This window comes from Panicum virgatum, chromosome 9N (assembly GCF_016808335.1).
Source record: "Panicum virgatum strain AP13 chromosome 9N, P.virgatum_v5, whole genome shotgun sequence".
Lineage (NCBI taxonomy): Eukaryota > Viridiplantae > Streptophyta > Magnoliopsida > Poales > Poaceae > Panicum > Panicum virgatum.
Window position 1 is genome coordinate 6902971 of NC_053153.1, and position 18510 is coordinate 6921480.

Sequence of the window (18510 nt, forward strand, 5' to 3'; positions counted from 1 at the left end):
CACTCGGGTGACGGATAGACACTCCCAAAAAGATAGTTCGCTCTGGGTCTCTAGGCTGCTTTCATCGATGGGCCGGGCCTTGCTCAACCTATGCACCCAGCCTCGACGGCTCTCGACGTTATATAAGTGCTGCTCGAGGTCTCGTGCATGACCGAGTAGCCCACCTCATCAGAATTTCGTGTTTTGGGTGTAAAACAGTCAACAAATCGATCCATATTTGTGATTGAATCAAAATGTTTGTTGGAATAATTTTTTTTGTTCGGAACAATTTTTTAATTATTTAAGCAATAAAAAGTTTTGTTCCGCAACAAAATATAAATTGTTCCACAACAAAAAAATATTCACCTTGTATGATGCTTTGACTGCCAGTCATATATATGACTTCTAACATTTACCGATATATACATATATACACATGACACGATTGGTGGTTGCAAATAATTACCTGAATAATTGTTTAATCCAATAATACTATATCTTTTTCCTAATATAAGTATACAATTTTGGCTACAGAATCACCGCTCTTACTTTAGGACGGAGGTAGCACCTCAGTAACTTCGATGTACGGTGAATATCTTCTTGTTGGCTTGCTTCCCTCTATTGGTGTGGCTATTCACACTGCAGATATTAGATTATATACTATGTCCGATACAGAGAGACCGGAGCATGAGCAGCGTTGAAAAGTGTGGGTGTAGCTGTGTGCAGAGCAGCTCGAGTGTTGTGTTTAGTGTAAATACTACATATAGCTAATTGTATGTAAGCTGTTTTTTTTTTGTTATTTATACATTTAGAACCCGTTTGGGAGGTATATATTGGCTCCAACTTTATCTATTTTGCGTAGATTGGGACACTGAAGCATGAAATTATTTTGCAAACTAAGATAAGAAAATATTTCATCATTGAATCTGTTTTGAGAGAAACCCTTTCAAAGATTCTTTTACTAAGGATTTAGATGATAAAATATTAACGTCGAGATAAAACAGATAGAGACGAGACAGAAATTTCACACTAGAGAAAAAACAATAAAATAGTTGTGCCAGTACACTCGTACCAGTGAGGTTGGTCATCCGTACATAGGTGTTTTGCGATGGATGCCATGGCCTGATAGATTATAGCCCTTTGACACTCGTTTCCTCAACGTGATTTGTTCATCTTGATCTACCCGGTGCAATTTGTTGTTGTTCAAATCGCCGGTCGCATAGCACCCCTAGGAACTAACAGTCAGTCCAGTTCTAAGGTGCAGAAAATTTACACAAGTCCAGAGGGCAGAGAGGGAACCAGCTCCCCCAATAGAGCCAAAGCCTTTCGAGTCACTGATTAATCTTGAGCGAATCAACGAATAAAAATTTAAAGAGCAGTGGCACACAAGAGGACTCAATGTTTACTATGGCATGTGAATGGTCGGGCCGGCTGCAAATTTCTACAAAGGCTCCATTTTAATCACATTTCCTACAGCCACAAAGGAAGACGAGTACTTTGCGCGCGCCTTGGCGCGCCCTCATGTCATTTTTTAAATGAGATAAGCAGAGTTTAAGAGTAAATGCGTTTAACATCTGTGAAGGTCGAAACATGCATACGTATATATAGCAGCAATTTTTTTTAAAAAAAACTTGTCTATGTGAAGTTGCATGATAATTGGCAAAGGCAATGGGAGCCAGCATCTGTTACATCGCATTGCATACTGAAGAAGTATGTGAATTATTGTATATATATGTACATAAAGGTTTAGAAATCAGCTGACCATGAGGGATCAGCAAGAGGGTTAAGCTATGGAGAGGTTTCATAGCACGGACATGTGCGCATATATTACATGAGTAGTTATAAGTAAGCGACATTCACCATTTTTACATTGCACTGGAAGTTCAGTTACATACGTATAGATAGTTTTAGGCAGATCAAACTACTGGATGCAGGAAAGTTCTAGTGACAATAGATATTCATGGCATACCTCCCTATGCATTTCACATAAAAAGCCTTTCTATACATTATTAGCTGAGATTTTGTAAGGAAATACTAAGCAAGAAAGCAGTTAAGAACTCAAGCAGAAGAGTACTGCCATCCCTACTTCTGGAAGTGTGTGTGTCATTCCTGCTCAAAAACTATATGACTTGCAGAAGCAGAGTTCTACAATTGAACTTAAGGAAGTCTTTTATCAAGGAGTAACTAAAAGAACAAATAAAAGATGAAGCAAAACAGAAGAAAATCAAAATGAGAATAAGAACATCGGAAAGGAATTGTCAGCTTGGTTGCCATTCTTTATTATTATAATAGTCAACATTGGAAAGGAAGTCTTTGACTTGCAGAAGCAGAGTTTAAATTTCATTTCAAATGTTACCATGGTTAGACAAATAATGCATTGACTTTCAGAAGATGAGGCTTACCAGGTTTGGTTCTAGAAATGCAGGTTGACTTCAAGAAGTAGGTTTCAATGCAAATGTAGTGATGATTGGATTCCTGCAAAACCATTAGGAAATAATATTAGGAACATTCTTACAACCACCTATGTTGTATTATGATAAGACAAAACTGAGATTTATTAAGATTTACCAGATTCTCCAATGATGCTTTGGTGCACATTTTTATAACAGAATGTAGATATGATGATCTTCTTATTTCCCCTTTGCCTTGTACTTATAGAATTAGTACAAAAGGGCATTGTAAATGTTCTGTGCAGGTATGAATAGAAGTAATCATATGTTTATTGTAAACAGTAAGTCAATTTAATAAATCCAAAGTTGTTCCTTTTGGTGCCATCTTGGTATCTGTAATTATTATTGAGAAGAGATAATTAGTTTGGATAACATAAATAGAATTCTTTTTTTGGATTCTCCATTACTGCACATAAGAGGTCAACAGATGTATTGTTACGTGAACAATTAAATGATTGTGTTAGTAGTTTTTTTGGAGTCTTGGGACTCTTAGATGCTGTGGATGTTTCTTCAATTGGGAATCTGTATAGAAGTTTCTTTCAGTTTGGATGACTTCAGAAAATTATTCTATCATATTTTAAATGGAAATTGCAGATGATGATGATTAGCACCTTTTGGTTCCAATGTGAAGTGATGAATCACCTTCTAATGAGTTGTTTTTTCTTCCTTGTGTCATCTAAATCAGAATCATGATCTAAAATTTCATCCTATTGACAGGAAGTAGACAGATTATATTTTCTAAATATATTTCATGTTATAACGATTGAATTTGAGAAAACATACCTGGCTAGTACCTTCCCTGCTTGTGGAAAGCTGATTTGTTGCCTTGCTTTTTGTCGTTCCTTCATAGTTTTTTTTGAAACAATTTAGAAATGTTATAGGTAAAAGGGGAGACACATAACAGTAACATAATGTTGCAAAGAGAAAAGGACAGAAAAAGTGGAAGAATGAAAGGAACAGGGCTGCAGCAACAAAAATCACAGAATGAGCGATAGGAAGCGGAGCCGGCCTCTGTTGCTATCACTGCGCCTTCGACTTGAAGAGATACGCTGCTGCAGCGCAACCCTCTCCCTCTCACGCAGTGGCACGGTAGCGTTGGTGGCACTGGTAGCACAAGCAAGCAGGTAGGCAGCGAGTGTTGGCCGGCGGGCAGCAGATTGCACGCAGAGGGGGGCCTGCGGGCGCCGGGTGCGGATGCAGCAGCAGCGGCAGCGGCAGCGCACAGGTGACGTCTCGGCTACCCTCTCCCTCTAACGCATTGGGACACTACCATTGGAGGCAGTAGCGGGACGCAGGTGGACGGCGGGCGGCGGGCCGCACATGGAAGGGCCGACGGCTAGCGGCCGGTCGCCGGCGGGCGCCCGACGCGGTTGCGGCTGCGGATCCTGCGGCCGCCGCTTGCAACTCCAGCAGCGGTAGCGGCAGTGGAGGCAGCTGCGGCCCCCGCGCTCGAGCGGACCCTGAGGAGCACGGCGATGCGAGAGGTTGAGCGCCATCGGAGAGGTTGGGCGGAGCTTCGGCCTGCCGGATGCTTCACAAAAGGAGATTTTTTTTTTACGGCAGCCGGTGAACTAGCGGAGGAGATAGCCACCGAAGGATGCAGATCAAACGGACGAAATTGTTTTTGCTATCGTGGATGGCCTGAGAGGTGGCCGAGCGGTGCACAATTAATATATAGAAATGCAGGTTTTTATCTTCTTTATTTGTTCACTTACAATACACACATAAATGAGATTACACTAGGCATTGTTGGAGTGCTTGTAAGGGGGCGTTTAGTTGGGAAAAATTTGGGTTTGTTTACTTTAACACATTTCGTTGTTATTTGGTAATTAATGTCCAATCATAGATTAATTAGGCTTAAAACATTTGTTTCGTTCTAATCAGTTAAATTGTGTAATTAGTTATTTTTTTAACTACATTTAATGCTCAATGCATATGTCCAAAAATTCGATGTGACGGGTACTGTAGGAATTTTTTTTTGGGAACTAAACACCCCTTAGGGTTCCAAAAATTCAACTACATTTAATGCTCAATGCATATTAGTTGTTATGTTTAGGTTGCACTTTTTATTCAAAAGAAAAAAAAGTTCAGGTTCCACACACTTCGTTGTGGCCTTCTACGGACCTTACCGGTTGAGATGGGCTGAAAGATGGCGACTGGCGATGCCTCCCCCCTTCATTCAATTTTTTTAGAGAAGCCTCCGATGGGCCGCTGTGCAAGTGGAAGGAGTGACCAGCCGGGTTGGTTGGGCCAACAATCATCATCTGCAGCCCACCGATCCAGATTGACAAGAGAGTGTGACTGTCCAGCTGTCCTATCCGTGGTCGTTTGGTCGACGTGGTCATCCCCTATTCCCCTCCCACGTCAAGAGGCCCCATCTGCAGCGCCCCTTCCCGATCGGACGGCTGTGGAGGCTCCCAATGGCCAAGCGATTTTTCTGCGCGTCCACGACCCACTTGCCCGGCCCCACGCGCAGCGAGCGTCGTGCTCTGCTGGCCATCAAACCCCCTCCCGCTATTAACCTGCCCAATCGCCTCTCTACTGCTCCCCGCGTACTCCTCGTGCTGGGAGATCCCATCTGTCTCCTCCTCTCTCCCATCCTCCGCTCGCCTAGGGTTTCGCGCACTCGTCACCCGGCGAGGCCTGCACCCAGCCCTGCGTAGGGCGGTCGTCTTCGTCGTCGGTCAGGTAAAGCTGCTCGCACCTTACGACCCGGTTTTCGAGGTGATCCAATGGTTAGCTGTACCCAATTCGCGTGCCGTGGGCGCAGATCTGGTTCGCGTGCTTCTGTTTGCCTGCCGATTTGTGTCGATGCTCGTTGATCTGCGTCGCGTTTGTGCTTGTCGTTCCTGGATGTGCTTGCTGGATCTACGGAGGGGGATGCGCGAGTTGGTTTGAATTGTCGACCCGTTCGCTCCGAGATCCGTGGGTGTGGGGTTTAGAAGCGTGTCATGCGGTTCGAGGGTTGCGTTTCGAAGGATTCGGCATGCTTTTATGTATTTGAACTAGTTGGTGAGACGTCCAGATCCATATGAATCTAAGGGTGTTAAGAGTTAAGACGGTTGATTTGATTGTGATTGGTCGGTATGTTCGGTATAATTCTGATTCGCACCTGGTTAAATAGTGCGATATATGTGGTGTGTTTTATGTTTGATTTGAGCGTTGAATAGTTTCCTTTAGTTAATTCGGGGTGTCAAGCCGAATAGTCATGCAGATTATCGATAGAGCTTACATTGAACGTCACATAAACTGGTTTGGGGACTGAGCTAATTCACCAATGAAGATTACTAACAAAATAATTTTCGTATCATGAAAATTGTTTGGACTTCTAGCTGGGCTGGCAAACATTAGGTGTTACATCAAACTCACTGCTTCGTATTGTGCAGCTTAGGTATAGCTCTAAATCACTTTTCTCAATTAAATTTGATCTATCAAGTCACTACAAGGAAACAAGCATGTCAATTTGCAAATTATGGAAGGGAAATATCTTCTCTGCTCGTTTTATTCATTAAATGCCTAGTGGTTGTATACTAGCTTTGGTTTTTATTTTATTGGTCTGCTCTTCCTTTATCTGATTCTGAATATATATACTTTCATGGATTCATTTAATCTAATGGATGCATCTTATATTAATCAAAATTATGACTGCCCAATAGACTAGGCAGGGTTTCATTATGCTTATTAGGTGTAATGGATATTGTACATATTGCTGATCTATATCTTTTCTCTTAATTTAGAGAGATGGCTGGCGGGTTTCGAGTACTGCATCTTGTCAGGCCCTTTCTGGCTTTCTTGCCAGAAGTTCAGAGTGCTGATAGGAAAATACCATTCAGAGAGAGAGTGATCTACACGGTCATTTCTCTCTTCATTTTCTTGGTCTGCAGCCAGCTCCCACTCTATGGCATTCATTCTACTACTGGGGCCGACCCTTTCTACTGGATGCGTGTTATTCTTGCATCAAACCGTGGTACTGTTATGGAGCTGGGTATCACTCCAATTGTGACATCTGGGATGGTGATGCAACTTCTAGTGGGATCAAAGATTATTGAAGTTGACAACAGTGTGAGGGAGGATCGTGCTCTGCTGTAAGTATTGTTGAATAGTATGATCTCCAATTTTACTTTTATCTGCATGGGTCCTATCCATCCTTTTATCAATTGAATGTCATTAAGAACTTGCTTATTTTGTATCTGGTGATTTTCTCGTGATCCGTACTTTACTCTTCTACTCAGAAATGGTGCACAGAAGTTGCTTGGTATCCTCATTGCAATTGGAGAAGCTGTGGCATATGTTCTCTCTGGAATGTATGGCAGTGTGAGCCAACTTGGAACTGGGAATGCTATTCTCATTATACTTCAGCTTTTCTTTGCTGGCATCATTGTCATCTGTCTGGATGAACTCCTACAGAAAGGCTATGGCTTGGGTTCTGGTATCTCTCTGTTCATTGCTACTAATATCTGGTAAGCATGTTAAATGTCATCTCTCGATGATGATTGGTCTTGCTATTATGTACATGCTGTCTTATGGTAAACTTCCTCCCATGCAGTGAGAACATCATCTGGAAGGCATTTAGCCCAACAACCATCAACAGTGGGCGTGGTGCTGAATTTGAAGGGGCTGTCATTGCTTTGTTCCATCTTTTGATTACTCGAACTGATAAAGTCCGTGCTCTACGGGAGGCTTTCTATCGTCAGAATCTTCCAAATGTGACCAATTTACTTGCTACTGTCTTGGTCTTCCTCATAGTTATCTACTTCCAAGGCTTCCGTGTTGTGCTTCCAGTGAGATCAAAGAATGCTCGTGGTCAACAAGGCTCATACCCAATCAAGCTATTCTACACTTCCAACATGCCTATCATTCTGCACTCTGCACTGATTACCAACCTCTATTTCATATCCCAGGTAAGGACTTCAATTCCAGTGCTGTAGTACAATTGATCTTTACATGAATGTGGAAGGGCTAAAAAATGTTTTTATTGCAGCTTCTCTACAGGAAGTACAGTGGAAATTTCCTTGTTGACCTTCTTGGGAAATGGAAGGAATCTGAATACTCTGGCCATTCTGTTCCTGTTGGTGGTCTTGCTTACTATGTTACTGCACCATCAAGGTGAATAATTAGTTTCTTTTATGTTGCTTCCTTCTCTTTTACTATTCGTTGCTTATGATTTTGTTAACATTCAATGAATAAATAAACCATGTTTCAAATGTTCAAATTTGCAGCTTGGCTGATGTTCTGGCAAATCCATTCCATGCATTGTTCTATGTGGTCTTCATGCTGTCAGCTTGTGCTCTCTTCTCAAAGACATGGATTGAAGTTTCTGGTTCATCAGCAAAGGATGTTGCTAAGCAGCTGAAGGTAAAAATAATGCATATACATGATCTGTCTTTCCCCTCCATCTGTAGCATAGTTCATAATTCAGAACCTTGCAAGGGGCACATGATGTTGTATTTGTTTGGGACTATATTACTTCAGTTTGTCATGCAACTATATAATCTGCTGCTGGTTATGTACTAGAAATGTTAATAGTGTGATTGCAGCTGTAATCCCTTATCCTGGCAATTCAACAGGAACAACAAATGGTGATGCCAGGCCATCGTGAGTCAAACCTGCAGAAGGAACTGAACAGATACATCCCCACTGCTGCTGCATTTGGTGGAGTATGCATTGGTGCATTGACTGTTCTAGCTGATTTCATGGGCGCAATTGGCTCAGGAACGGGTATTCTGCTTGCTGTCACCATCATATACCAGTACTTTGAGACATTCGAGAAGGAAAGGGCAACCGAGCTTGGTTTCTTTGGTTTCTAATCTCTGTAGCTGCGGGAGCCATAATATGGGTATAGGTTTAATCTTCCTGCAAGTCACAGTACTGTTTGGTCGGCTGTTTATTGTTGTAATCGGAGAGCTTATAGTCAGTTTAGGTTGCAGACTAATTTACAGAGGGGATCAGGGAAACTTGTAGCAGGTTCTGCATGCGTTTTGAGGTCAGTATGGTGGCATAAGTTCTGCCAAAGTACAGCCGCAGTCATCATCAGTTGGCCTTTTTCAGTCTTCTTATGTATTGACTATATAGTGAGCCGTATGATTTTTGATGAATTTAGTTATCTTGATCAGAAATACATGTCCTTATTTGTTTGCGATAATGATCTTACTAATGTTTATGGTTCTTTGTTTGCGAAAATGATCTTACCAAATAAATACTACCCTCCGTGTCTTTTTTTTTTGGGGGGGGGGGGGGTTTAAATGTAGGTTGTTTTTGTCTTTTTAGATTCATATTATTATTTGATATGTACATAGATCTGTATATTATTTATATATTGTATATGTAGGTGCATAGTAAAATGTATGAACTTAGAAAAATCAGTAACTTACATTTTGGAAGTCAATGATTTACCTTTTGTTTTGGAAAGTAGCGAGTATATTTTTTTTCGTTGGATAAGTATTTGTACTCTGTATCCCATAACTTGCGTGATATAAACTGAGCCACTATCTGTTCCACTTTACGTTGCTCCCTTGCAAGCTAGATGACCACCTTTGCGAAAAAAACATGTCCTTTGAGCGGGGCATCGGATCGAGTTAGCTGATGCCTTTCCTTCAAAAAAACGTTAGCTGATGCCTGCTGGCCGCCCGTTTTGGGAAGCAACGGCTTGTACCGAAGTGCAGCAAAGTTTCGGGCCACCTTGAGGTCAAATTGTTCGGTGAAATGCTTCCAGCAGGTCAACAACTTCAAATTGATCCACGATGACTTGGATAGTCTATTGACCGAGTCATCATAGAATAAAATTATCGATCTAGTACCGGGTGTCGGTGCGTCTGCTTGATATTTTTCTGAGTCGTAGACACGAGGTTTTCAAGTTCTGGACATTGCGCAGAGACATTCCAGCAGAACAAAACGCGGGCTACCTTCGTTCTCAAATCTCAATACATAACAAGACGCGGTCATCGTTTGGAGAGACAATCAGTATCACTGAAACCAAACAATCTGTAACCATTTAAAAGAACAAGTAAATAGACGAGCGTTTAATTTTTTTGGTGGTAACAAGACGCATATGGACCTCGTCAATATCAAAGATGTACCCTGGTCCGTAGGCAAGTCTGTGTGAGCATGCATTTATAATAGGTTTCACAAAATAAATAAATAAATTAGCACACTTTAACCTACAAGCTTCTACCGGGTACAAACAAGTACAAATATATGGATATGGTATTATTAAGGTACCATTTGAAGCAAATGACCCGGATTTTCTCTCCAAGTGATGCGGTATACAAGCCCACTGGTGATATAAATTATTCGCAGGAGAACAGTCAGCAGAGTTAAAGAATAAACTCACACAAATTGTGACACTTACATGCCGCTATGCGGAGACCATGCACCTGCCTTAAAAGTATTTCTCTACATCTTTCGCACAAGTTTAAAAGAATTGTCAAAACATGCCGTTTGCCTTGCATGACAGTGTTGAGCCACATGAAAAGTAAAGGTGCACCTTTGCAGAAAGGAAAAAAAATACCCAGTCTGTGGCAAGCTGCCCTCCGAGCATTAGAACAAGAAGGTATTCCTGAGAAAATCCCCAAACCCCTTCCCCACCCTTACATAGGGATACTGTTGCCCGTGCTGTTTCCCGTGTGAGAGCGGGTCGAGACTCGAGAGCAGGCCGGACCTTCCATGTGCTTTGGTGCGGAGGCAGGTGCGGGGATTTTTGTAGCCCCCAGCCTGAAATCCACTCCCCTATGTAAGGGGGGTGCTACTTGAGCCCATCTAACCAATTCAGCTAGAGGGTCGTTCACATGCACCTTTGCACATCTTGTTGCTATTGAGAATTTGACCTGCTGCTCTCAGAGCTTCTTACCGGATTGAAATATGGATGAGCCTGCAAACATATATAAAAAAAGATACTTTCAGCATAATCTAGTTTTAAAGTAAGAAGTGTTGTAAAAATGAATAAACTTTTCTTTATGAATGTGGGCAAGAGAGGGGTACCATGGTTTCCTTTGCTGTAGGCCTTTCCTGGTGATCGTACCGGAGTAGCTTATCAATCAAATCAATAGCCTACAAAAGGTAGAAACATTGTCAAACACACGCGTGCGCGCGCACAAGAAATGAGGAGTAAAAGGCCACACTGATCAAAAGGGTCACCTCGGGGCTAACTAGGTGTCTGTTCCTAGCGTTGACAAACTTTACCCATGGTTTCCTATTATGTCTGCAGCCATGAAAACTTAGTTAGATCATCCTAAATAAAAGAACATTGATAGTCTGCAAGATTATCCAAAGCAATGACCTTCCAATGAGTCTTTCCAGCTGTGGGGCAAGCTGGAGACAATATTTGTCAAGGTACTCGTAGAAATCTTCTGTGCCAAGAACCTGCAGGACAGCAGCGGTGATTGCATATTACTCATCAACCAATTTTCAAACAAATCAGATATAACCTGCTTTCAAAGATTCATTTCTTTGGGCAATGCAAGATTAAGGGATGAGAGGAAATTGTAAAACCTGAACAGCTAGGGCTTACGATTTTATGTTTAAGGGTTTCGTCAAGGTCATAACTGAACCTGTGGTGCACCATATATCCAAGATGCGGTAGCTAATCGCAATGAACTCATAGGTAGCACAAGGAGATCATAGATAATTGTAGTGGACACAAAAGGCTATTGCAGCATCTAGACATACTTTTATACTCTGATTAGCCTACACTCATGTTTTATAAAGTTCGCAATCAGAATAGCGCATACCACTGATATATTGGTATCTGAAAAAACAACAATATACAAAGCCGTTTTACATGCAGTCCGTAATTTTCAGTGCACGCAATGATGGTCTGCTAGACTGCTACTTTGGTCCATATAAAAGATGTAGACACAACATATGAACTTGCCATTACTGAGACTCTAAAGCTGAGATATTGTGCTAAATTGGTGCAAAACAACTCATATACAAACAGTGGTTTCACATGAATCAATTAACCTGTGCAATTTTAACAAATTAAATTAAATTTATGCAACATATAAAAACATTATCAACTGGCAACTAATTAGAGTTGTAATCATTGTACCATTTCAATTTAAAGTACTAGATTAAATGGCAGCCAAGAGAATATTTTGAAGGATGTTTCCACACAGAGAAGCTTTAAACTTACCTCAGTTATTTTAACTAACTGGTCATAATTACCCTGGCCACTAAAGAACGGGTCCACTCGGAATATCTGTTAGAGAATCATAATGGACATCAACAGAGGTCACATAGTGAAGATAATTTATTGGGCCTTGCCACTTACCATTGCTGCAAACATGCAACCAAGGCTCCACAAATCCAATGAGTAATCATAATCTAACAAATCCACAAGAAGTTCAGGACCCTTGTAGCATCTGTAAATAGCAAAGGACATGGTAATCCAAGGAGAGAAAGAAGGCAACGAGAGGCACCGAGAGAGTGATATAATTTTCAAGAGACAGTAGTACACATTAATTTACTACTTATTCAGGGTTAACATAACCTTCTGTGGAAAATCCAGCACTCACATGACATTCTAATGAGAGATATAAGCCAGAACTAATATAAAGATGCATTAGTCTACTATAATTAAGTCCACACGAGAATATAATTTTTTTCATATTTTATTAGCAGTGCATAATTGCTACCATGAATATGTGGATAGATACAACTTTATGAACAACCCAAACAAGTCCATGAACCAACAACTTTCAAATCTGGGGGGCTGGGGCAGCTGACCTTGAAGCAACTCTAGCATTATATTCCATCTTGGGATGGTAGAACTCTGCAAGACCCCAATCGATTAGACGAAGCTGGCGTTTTTCATGGTCAATCATGATATTGTGAGGTTTGACATCTCGGTGCATGATACCCCGTGAATGACAATAATCTAGTGCCTACACAAATACCTGGAAAAGTTAAGACCATCAAGTCGAATGCAGCCTGAAGGAAACAGCAGGCTAAACATTTAAGTTGTAAAAATGCAAAATGGACAGCTAGCTCCTCAATAAAAGAGAGCACCACATACTGCATTTTCATTTGGTCTTTATGATGCCCACCAATCATCAAGGAATCAGTTTCCTTTTTCTTTTGGCCTAAACTCCAAATATCTTTATGATAGTTCTACATTTTAGTCCCCCACATGAATTATCAGTTAAAGGAATATAAATAAGAGACCATACTTATCGGCCCAATGCGACCCTTAAAATTTCTCGAATCTGTGATATGCGAGAAAAACCATGGGAATTCAATTTTACTTTCAAAATCAAACAGTACATCATGAAAAGAAGTTAAGATTGAAATAGCTGAACCATGAACAAGATGACGCAAGTAACAGATACAAGAAATAATGAGGTTCAGATTCTTGCCTTTAATAATTCAAAAATATAATATCTGATATCATAATCAGATAGCGCAGGGTAGAGCACTTCGAAGTCAGTGTTATTGACATATTCGAAGATCAGACTAGGCGTCTTTGATTCCTCATCTCTGACAACATCAAGCAGCTTTACAATATTTGGTCCTCCATATAAGTTCTGAAGTATTTTTATTTCCCTCTTTATCTGGATGATCATAAAACAAACCACATGAATCGCTACAAAGTCACAGAAATCTAAGCTAGTAGAAACACGAGTAGATGCCACAGAAAATAAAAATTATCAGTTTTTGCTCCTATCTTGCTCTTTTTTTATACAAAAAACCATAATGTCCTTTTTGTTGTGAATTTGTTGAGTATGAACAAGATGATATAACCATACAACAATGCTGAGCAACTACAATGTCTCCAGCCAAGATAAACTAACCAAGAATTTACTCAAACCATATTATCTCATGCTCATTGGCACCATAGACAAATACATACTACTATACTAGAAGCAACAAGCTGACAAGATAATCATCTTCAAATCTAACACAAAAACAGCTGAGACTGGTGGCCATTCATAATCTCTAACCAAATAAATGGCAGCCACTGCGTTTCCAGTTTCACGATTCCAGTGAGTAGAAATGCAACAACTACCACAACAGAGCATTGCAAACTTTCGTCACCTTCTTCTTCTTCACGGGCTTGAGGATCTTAATGATGCACCTCTCATCGCTCCCAGGCCGGAAACCTTCAAACACCTCGCTGTACTTTCCCTTCCCCACCTTCCGCAGCACCTCGTACCCATCCTGCTCCCTGCAAGCACAGGCACATCAGAACAACCCTACCCCACCCGGCCACCCCCAAATCTGGAGACCACGGACGAGCTGAGCTCCAGCTCCGTGTGCCTACCCCCACTGGATGTCGAGCGACTCGTAATCCCAGTATTCCTTGGGGCGCTGGCCGTTGGCGTCCGCGTAGACGCGCGCAACGGAGGCGGCGCCCCCGGGAAGCCGCGTGGCCCGGCCGAAGCGCGGCGTCATGGGGAGCGGCGCCTCAGCCGCGGCGGCGGTGTAGGCCGTGGGGGCGACGCGGCGGCGCCGTTGGTGGTGGTGAGCGTGGCGCGGGGCCGCGGTGGAGAGGAGGAAGCGCAGGAGGAAGCCGTGGGGCGCGGCGGCGGCGGCGGATGCCGGAAGCGGGTGGACGCGGCGGCGCAGGGCGCACCAGGCCATGGAACCGCGGCGCGGGGGGCGGAGGGATCCGGACGGGCGTGCCGCTGGCTGGCTCGCTGCGGCGTGCGAGAGCAAAAGCACGGAGGCCTGGCGCGCCGGGCGCACGCACGCGTGGGCTCCACCAGAGGCGTGGTGGGCACGCACGTAAAAATCTCGAGCAATCCTCGTGGTCGCGGGCTGGTGGGCCATCATGACCGTGTGCCGGATTGGGCCTCGGGTGATTGGCCCAGCCCGGCCCTGATACTCGGAGCATTCATTCCCCCTCCCCTGCTACTCGGAGCTCGCCAGCAACTAGACGCCGGTTTCGCCTGCCCCCGAAACACGCCGCCGTCTTCCACCCTTCTTCCAAAACGGACGAGGAAGCGAGAGGGCGCGAGCTGCCATGGACGTTGGGGCTGAGGAGCTCGGCGGCGCAGCTCAGCCCCAAGCGCAGGTCAGTTTTGCCAAACCCTAGGACCTCGCCTAGTCGCCTGCCTCTAGAGGGACAAGCGACACCCATTTTTCTTAACTGGCATCGGAATTCCTCGCCGTATAGCCTTGTAGACTGTTCGTGCCACACGTGCGCTGAGTTTATGTACTAAAGCATTTTCTGCGACTGGTTTTGTGGTAATGGGGAAAAGCAGGGTGCTGTTGCGTCTCGCGCTTATACTTTCGAGGTACATTTTGGTTAGCCTTCGCACCAAGAGGTGTCTAGTTCTTTAGTTCAGTCATTGCAGTTGCTCATGCTGCCCTGCCATGCTGGAGCTTGGAGTTTAGGCACGGGATGCGCTCAAATGACCATGCTCTCGTAATTACTAACTTATACAGAAATTTAAGCATGAACTGACAAGTTATACAATGTTGGTCATTATAGCCATTTTGGTCCAGCATACATGCATAATCACAGCTAACCATCTACTCACTGAATCTGGAGCAGAACCTTGACCCTGGTCCTGTTGATAAATTTGTCCTGGTGGAACAGGAGTTTCACAAGTCAGAAGCTATATTTGTTGGGAAGGTAACAGTTTAAAACTTGTCCTTAAATTTTGATTTACCTGCTTATTTCCCATTAATGCGTTCAGTTCTCAGTTATTGGGTCTTTAAAAAAAGAGTTTGTTGTTAATGAAATTCTCCTGAAAGAAAATGCAGATCTACAAACCTGTTAGATTTATCGAACATGGCACCAGGCTTAACCAGTGGGAAGTGAGACATAAGGGAATGCTTGCGTTATTGCAGCGTTCTGGATTTTACCACCTCTCTTTCTTGAAGCGGGTTCAGTTGGATCATGCATTGTTAAATGCATTGATTGAACGATGGCGGCGTGAAACACAAACATTTCACTTGCGGTTTGGAGAAATTACAGTGCTCTTAAAGGATGTGGCAATTCTTACTGGGCTTCGTGTACATGGTGCTCCTGTCACTGGCCCGACAAACTGTAATTGGGAGCAATTGTGCACACAGCTTCTGGGCCACGATCCTCCACAGATCAAAGGTGGTTCTATCAACATTGCATGGCTCCATGACACTTTCAAAACATTACCAGACGGTGCAAATCAGTCAGATGTAGAGTATGCTGCACGAGCGTACATACTGTACCAAATCGGCTGCAGTTTATTTCCTGATCCGAGTGGAACTAGAGTGCACTTGCGATATTTGGCCCTACTCCGTGATTTTGATGCCTCAGGAGAGATGGCCTGGGGGGCTGCTGTTCTTGCCCACCTCTACAGAGAGCTTGGAAAGGCCAGCATGAAGGGCAAAGCGAACTGCTGTGCGTTTCTCACTCTTCTTCAGGTAGTATGTCTTCTTAGTTTTGCAGAAAACTTCACTCTCCATGCATGCTAGACCTGATGTTCAATGCACCAAACATTGCAGATATGGGCATGGGAGCATATCCAGATAGGCTGTCCTGAACGACTAGAGAATAAGGCTCTACCTGATGACTCGCCTCTTGGTTGCAGGTTTTTTATATCTCAGATTGCTTTTTATTACCACTTCTGTTTACTTCAATATATGCTTCATGATATGAAAAACATCTGATAACTAGGTGGAATGTTGCATTCAAGAACCGTGAAAATGTCCGATCCATGGACCATGAGTTCTACAGGCATGGGCTTGATACTATATCAGATTCTCAGGTATGAGTTCAATGACTTCAGGATGTGCATTTGTGCTGTTAGATGCTCACAAAAATGATTCAAAATGATATCAGTAGTATACTTTGGATGTTTTATAGATCACATGGGACCCGTACACACCAAACCTGATAGCTGGGCTTCCTGCAACATGTACATTTGGATCTGCAGTTTGGCGATCAAGGACGCCATTAATATGCTTCCAGATAGTGGAAATGCATGTGCCTGATCGTGTATTACTACAATTTGGAATGGTGCAGCACATACCAGACCTGGTTGAGGCTATTGAACGTGTTACAATGCAGGGTAAAGCTGATCAAGATTGGCCTACTTACCATGATAAGTACATTAAACAATGGCAGAACAGGCTCTTCTCTGTTGTCGAGCAACAGGATACAGGGAATTCAAATCCTACTCATGCAAGGAATTGTTACCTTGAATGGTATTGGCGAATTACACGTCGATGGATCTCCACTCCTGTTGAATGTCCAGTTATATCGTATGAGTTATCTGGGCAGACTGATAAAATTCTGGTAATAATTTTTAAATGAATTTTGCTTTCTGTTTGTGCTAAGTTTAATGTCTACATGTCATTCATAAACACTTTCAACCATGAGCAGGTTGATTTGGTAAGTACAGTACAGGGACGAATTAGAACTTTGTTAAGTGAAACTGATGCAAAAAGAATAAATGAATCACTTACTGATATTGATGTGTACATCACTGTTAAAATGGCGGAGGCTAAGCAGGTTACTCTCTCATCGTTTCGTAATGTATCTATTTACTTAAATTGCAAGAGACAAAACATGCTTATGTCCTCAATTGTCATGCAGATTATGCAAAGTGGCTTTCTAGCTGGCACGGGAATTGGGAGGTCTAAATCAGCCATGATCTTTTCAAATAATGTGGATCCTCCCCAAGCTACTGTTGCGAAGATGGAACAAATCAGTGATGATCATGTCGAGGGAGACACTATACTGCAATTGGATCAAATGAGGAGAATTCAACCCACAGGAGGAGCTGCTGATTTAGCACCTCTCACAACAGGTGATACCACAAGCAACAAAACTGAGGATGTTCATCCACAGGGAGATCCTCTTGATATAACCATGACAGAAGTAAATATCCAGGACATTATTAGCACACCTGTAGAGGATGCTATGACAAATGTTATGAACACATCTGCAGAGGATGCTACACTGGAGGATATTTCAGATTCAGAAGTGAAGAATGATTATGCGTCCATAGCGACTGTGGAAATGCAGGAGACTGTTGGATCGGTGGACCAAATCTACAAAAAGATTACAGCTGAATTGCAGGAGTTTGGTGGTGCACCTTTGATTAATGGTAAAATTGATGAAGTCTTTATTGTATTTTTGCACAATTACATGGTGGAGATCACTCACATGAATTTCGGTAATTGCAGGTCAAGGAACAATATGCAAACCTTCAGTCCTTCCAGAATTCGAAAAGATTTTGGGTATATCATCAAATAATGAGCAATTGGATAAGATCACTGGTGCATCTGAGAATGATGTTATAATTGAGGAAGCTGTGGAGACAAGATCAAAGAATATTACAGGTCGTCGACCTTTTACTGCCAGTAGACCTGGAGATACCTTGAATACATCTAAGAAGTTAAGTTCAATGCCAAGTGATGTTGAATCTCCCTATGTCTCTGAACAGGAAGAACCTGATGCTGCAATTCCAGGCCCTGACAAACAGCAAGATGCTGTCCAGACAAAGCTTGAGGATACTGTTGCTCAAGGTGGAGCTGATGCTATGCAAAATCAAATATTTCAGGAGAATACCAAGGACCCAATTGAAAATGGCCATTGGCAAAAACCTGTTGCTATACCTGCTGAAGATTTGCCTATCAGTAGTGCTGGAGAGGTAACTCCGAGAGTTGTTAATTCATTCACTGGAGAAGGAAATGATACAATTGGACAGGTGGAATCTGCTGGGGATGAGGACCTTGGCAATCCAGGTCCAAACGAACTATCTAAAAGGAGGAAATTGATGGTTCCCTCCCACGAAAATTCTGAGTTTTGTTTAACCATAGAGGCTACTAAAATGGGAACTGCAAAGAAAACAGATCAGAATGTAAGAAGTGGCAGTGGCCAGTTGATAGCATTCACAAGAAGGAAACGAAAGCACTTATGCAATCATCGCCCTGACTCCTAATACTGTTTTTGTTACTTTAGGCAATATATTCAGAAGCTATTTTGTTTATGTATGTTTTAGAGTACAATGGATGTGAATTCAGCAGAATCTTCTTACCATGATGTGTAGCCAAGGCATCATGCCAAAGGAATATCTGAATCCTTTTCAGATAAGGAATATCTGAACCAAGATGTGACTAAGATATCCAGACTTGTTCCTCCTGTAATATT

General features: G+C 42.5%; 3 protein-coding genes and 1 long non-coding RNA gene across 10 annotated transcripts; 2 read left to right on the forward strand and 2 right to left on the reverse strand.

Moving 5' to 3' along the window:
• Nucleotides 1-1762: 1762 nt before the first annotated feature.
• On the reverse strand, nucleotides 1763-4116 carry LOC120690002. 3 transcript variants are annotated; one of them, XR_005681545.1, is made up of 4 exons: nucleotides 3213-4116; nucleotides 3041-3136; nucleotides 2548-2666; nucleotides 1763-2454 (listed from the first exon to the last, which is right to left on the reverse strand). It is a non-coding gene; the product is annotated as an uncharacterized LOC120690002 (long non-coding RNA). The 3 variants fall into 3 exon arrangements; XR_005681544.1 differs by having other exon boundaries at nucleotides 3041-4114; XR_005681543.1 differs by lacking the exon at nucleotides 3041-3136 and having other exon boundaries at nucleotides 2548-2762; nucleotides 3213-4110.
• Nucleotides 4117-4915: 799 nt separating this feature from the next.
• LOC120690003 (protein transport protein Sec61 subunit alpha-like) lies at nucleotides 4916-8571 on the forward strand. Its single transcript, XM_039972506.1, has 7 exons — nucleotides 4916-5117; nucleotides 6167-6514; nucleotides 6662-6889; nucleotides 6976-7330; nucleotides 7411-7535; nucleotides 7649-7784; nucleotides 7997-8571. The coding sequence occupies exons 2-7, from the start codon at nucleotides 6171-6173 to the stop codon at nucleotides 8234-8236; spliced, it is 1428 nt and encodes a 475-aa protein (XP_039828440.1). The 5' UTR covers nucleotides 4916-5117; nucleotides 6167-6170; the 3' UTR covers nucleotides 8237-8571.
• A 1083-nt stretch (nucleotides 8572-9654) lies between these two features.
• LOC120690005 (casein kinase II subunit alpha-2-like) lies at nucleotides 9655-14210 on the reverse strand. The gene is made up of 10 exons (XM_039972512.1): nucleotides 13687-14210; nucleotides 13461-13590; nucleotides 12782-12976; nucleotides 12153-12310; nucleotides 11698-11788; nucleotides 11560-11625; nucleotides 10705-10787; nucleotides 10563-10626; nucleotides 10407-10475; nucleotides 9655-10296 (listed from the first exon to the last, which is right to left on the reverse strand). Exons 1-10 carry the CDS (start codon nucleotides 14196-14198, stop codon nucleotides 10237-10239), a joined length of 1428 nt encoding a protein of 475 aa, XP_039828446.1. The 5' UTR covers nucleotides 14199-14210; the 3' UTR covers nucleotides 9655-10236.
• A 38-nt stretch (nucleotides 14211-14248) lies between these two features.
• On the forward strand, nucleotides 14249-18506 carry LOC120690004 (serine/threonine-protein phosphatase 7 long form homolog). 5 transcript variants are annotated; one of them, XM_039972511.1, is made up of 10 exons: nucleotides 14249-14439; nucleotides 14923-15003; nucleotides 15135-15776; nucleotides 15858-15943; nucleotides 16030-16120; nucleotides 16219-16650; nucleotides 16735-16866; nucleotides 16951-17464; nucleotides 17544-17699; nucleotides 17804-18048. In XM_039972511.1, exons 1-10 carry the CDS (start codon nucleotides 14389-14391, stop codon nucleotides 17812-17814), a joined length of 2196 nt encoding a protein of 731 aa, XP_039828445.1. In that variant the 5' UTR covers nucleotides 14249-14388; the 3' UTR covers nucleotides 17815-18048. The 5 variants fall into 5 exon arrangements, with proteins under 5 accessions (XP_039828445.1, XP_039828443.1, XP_039828444.1 ...); XM_039972509.1 differs by having other exon boundaries at nucleotides 15222-15776; nucleotides 17544-18506; XM_039972507.1 differs by having other exon boundaries at nucleotides 14250-14439; nucleotides 17544-18506.
• The last annotated feature ends 4 nt before the right edge of the window (nucleotides 18507-18510 follow it).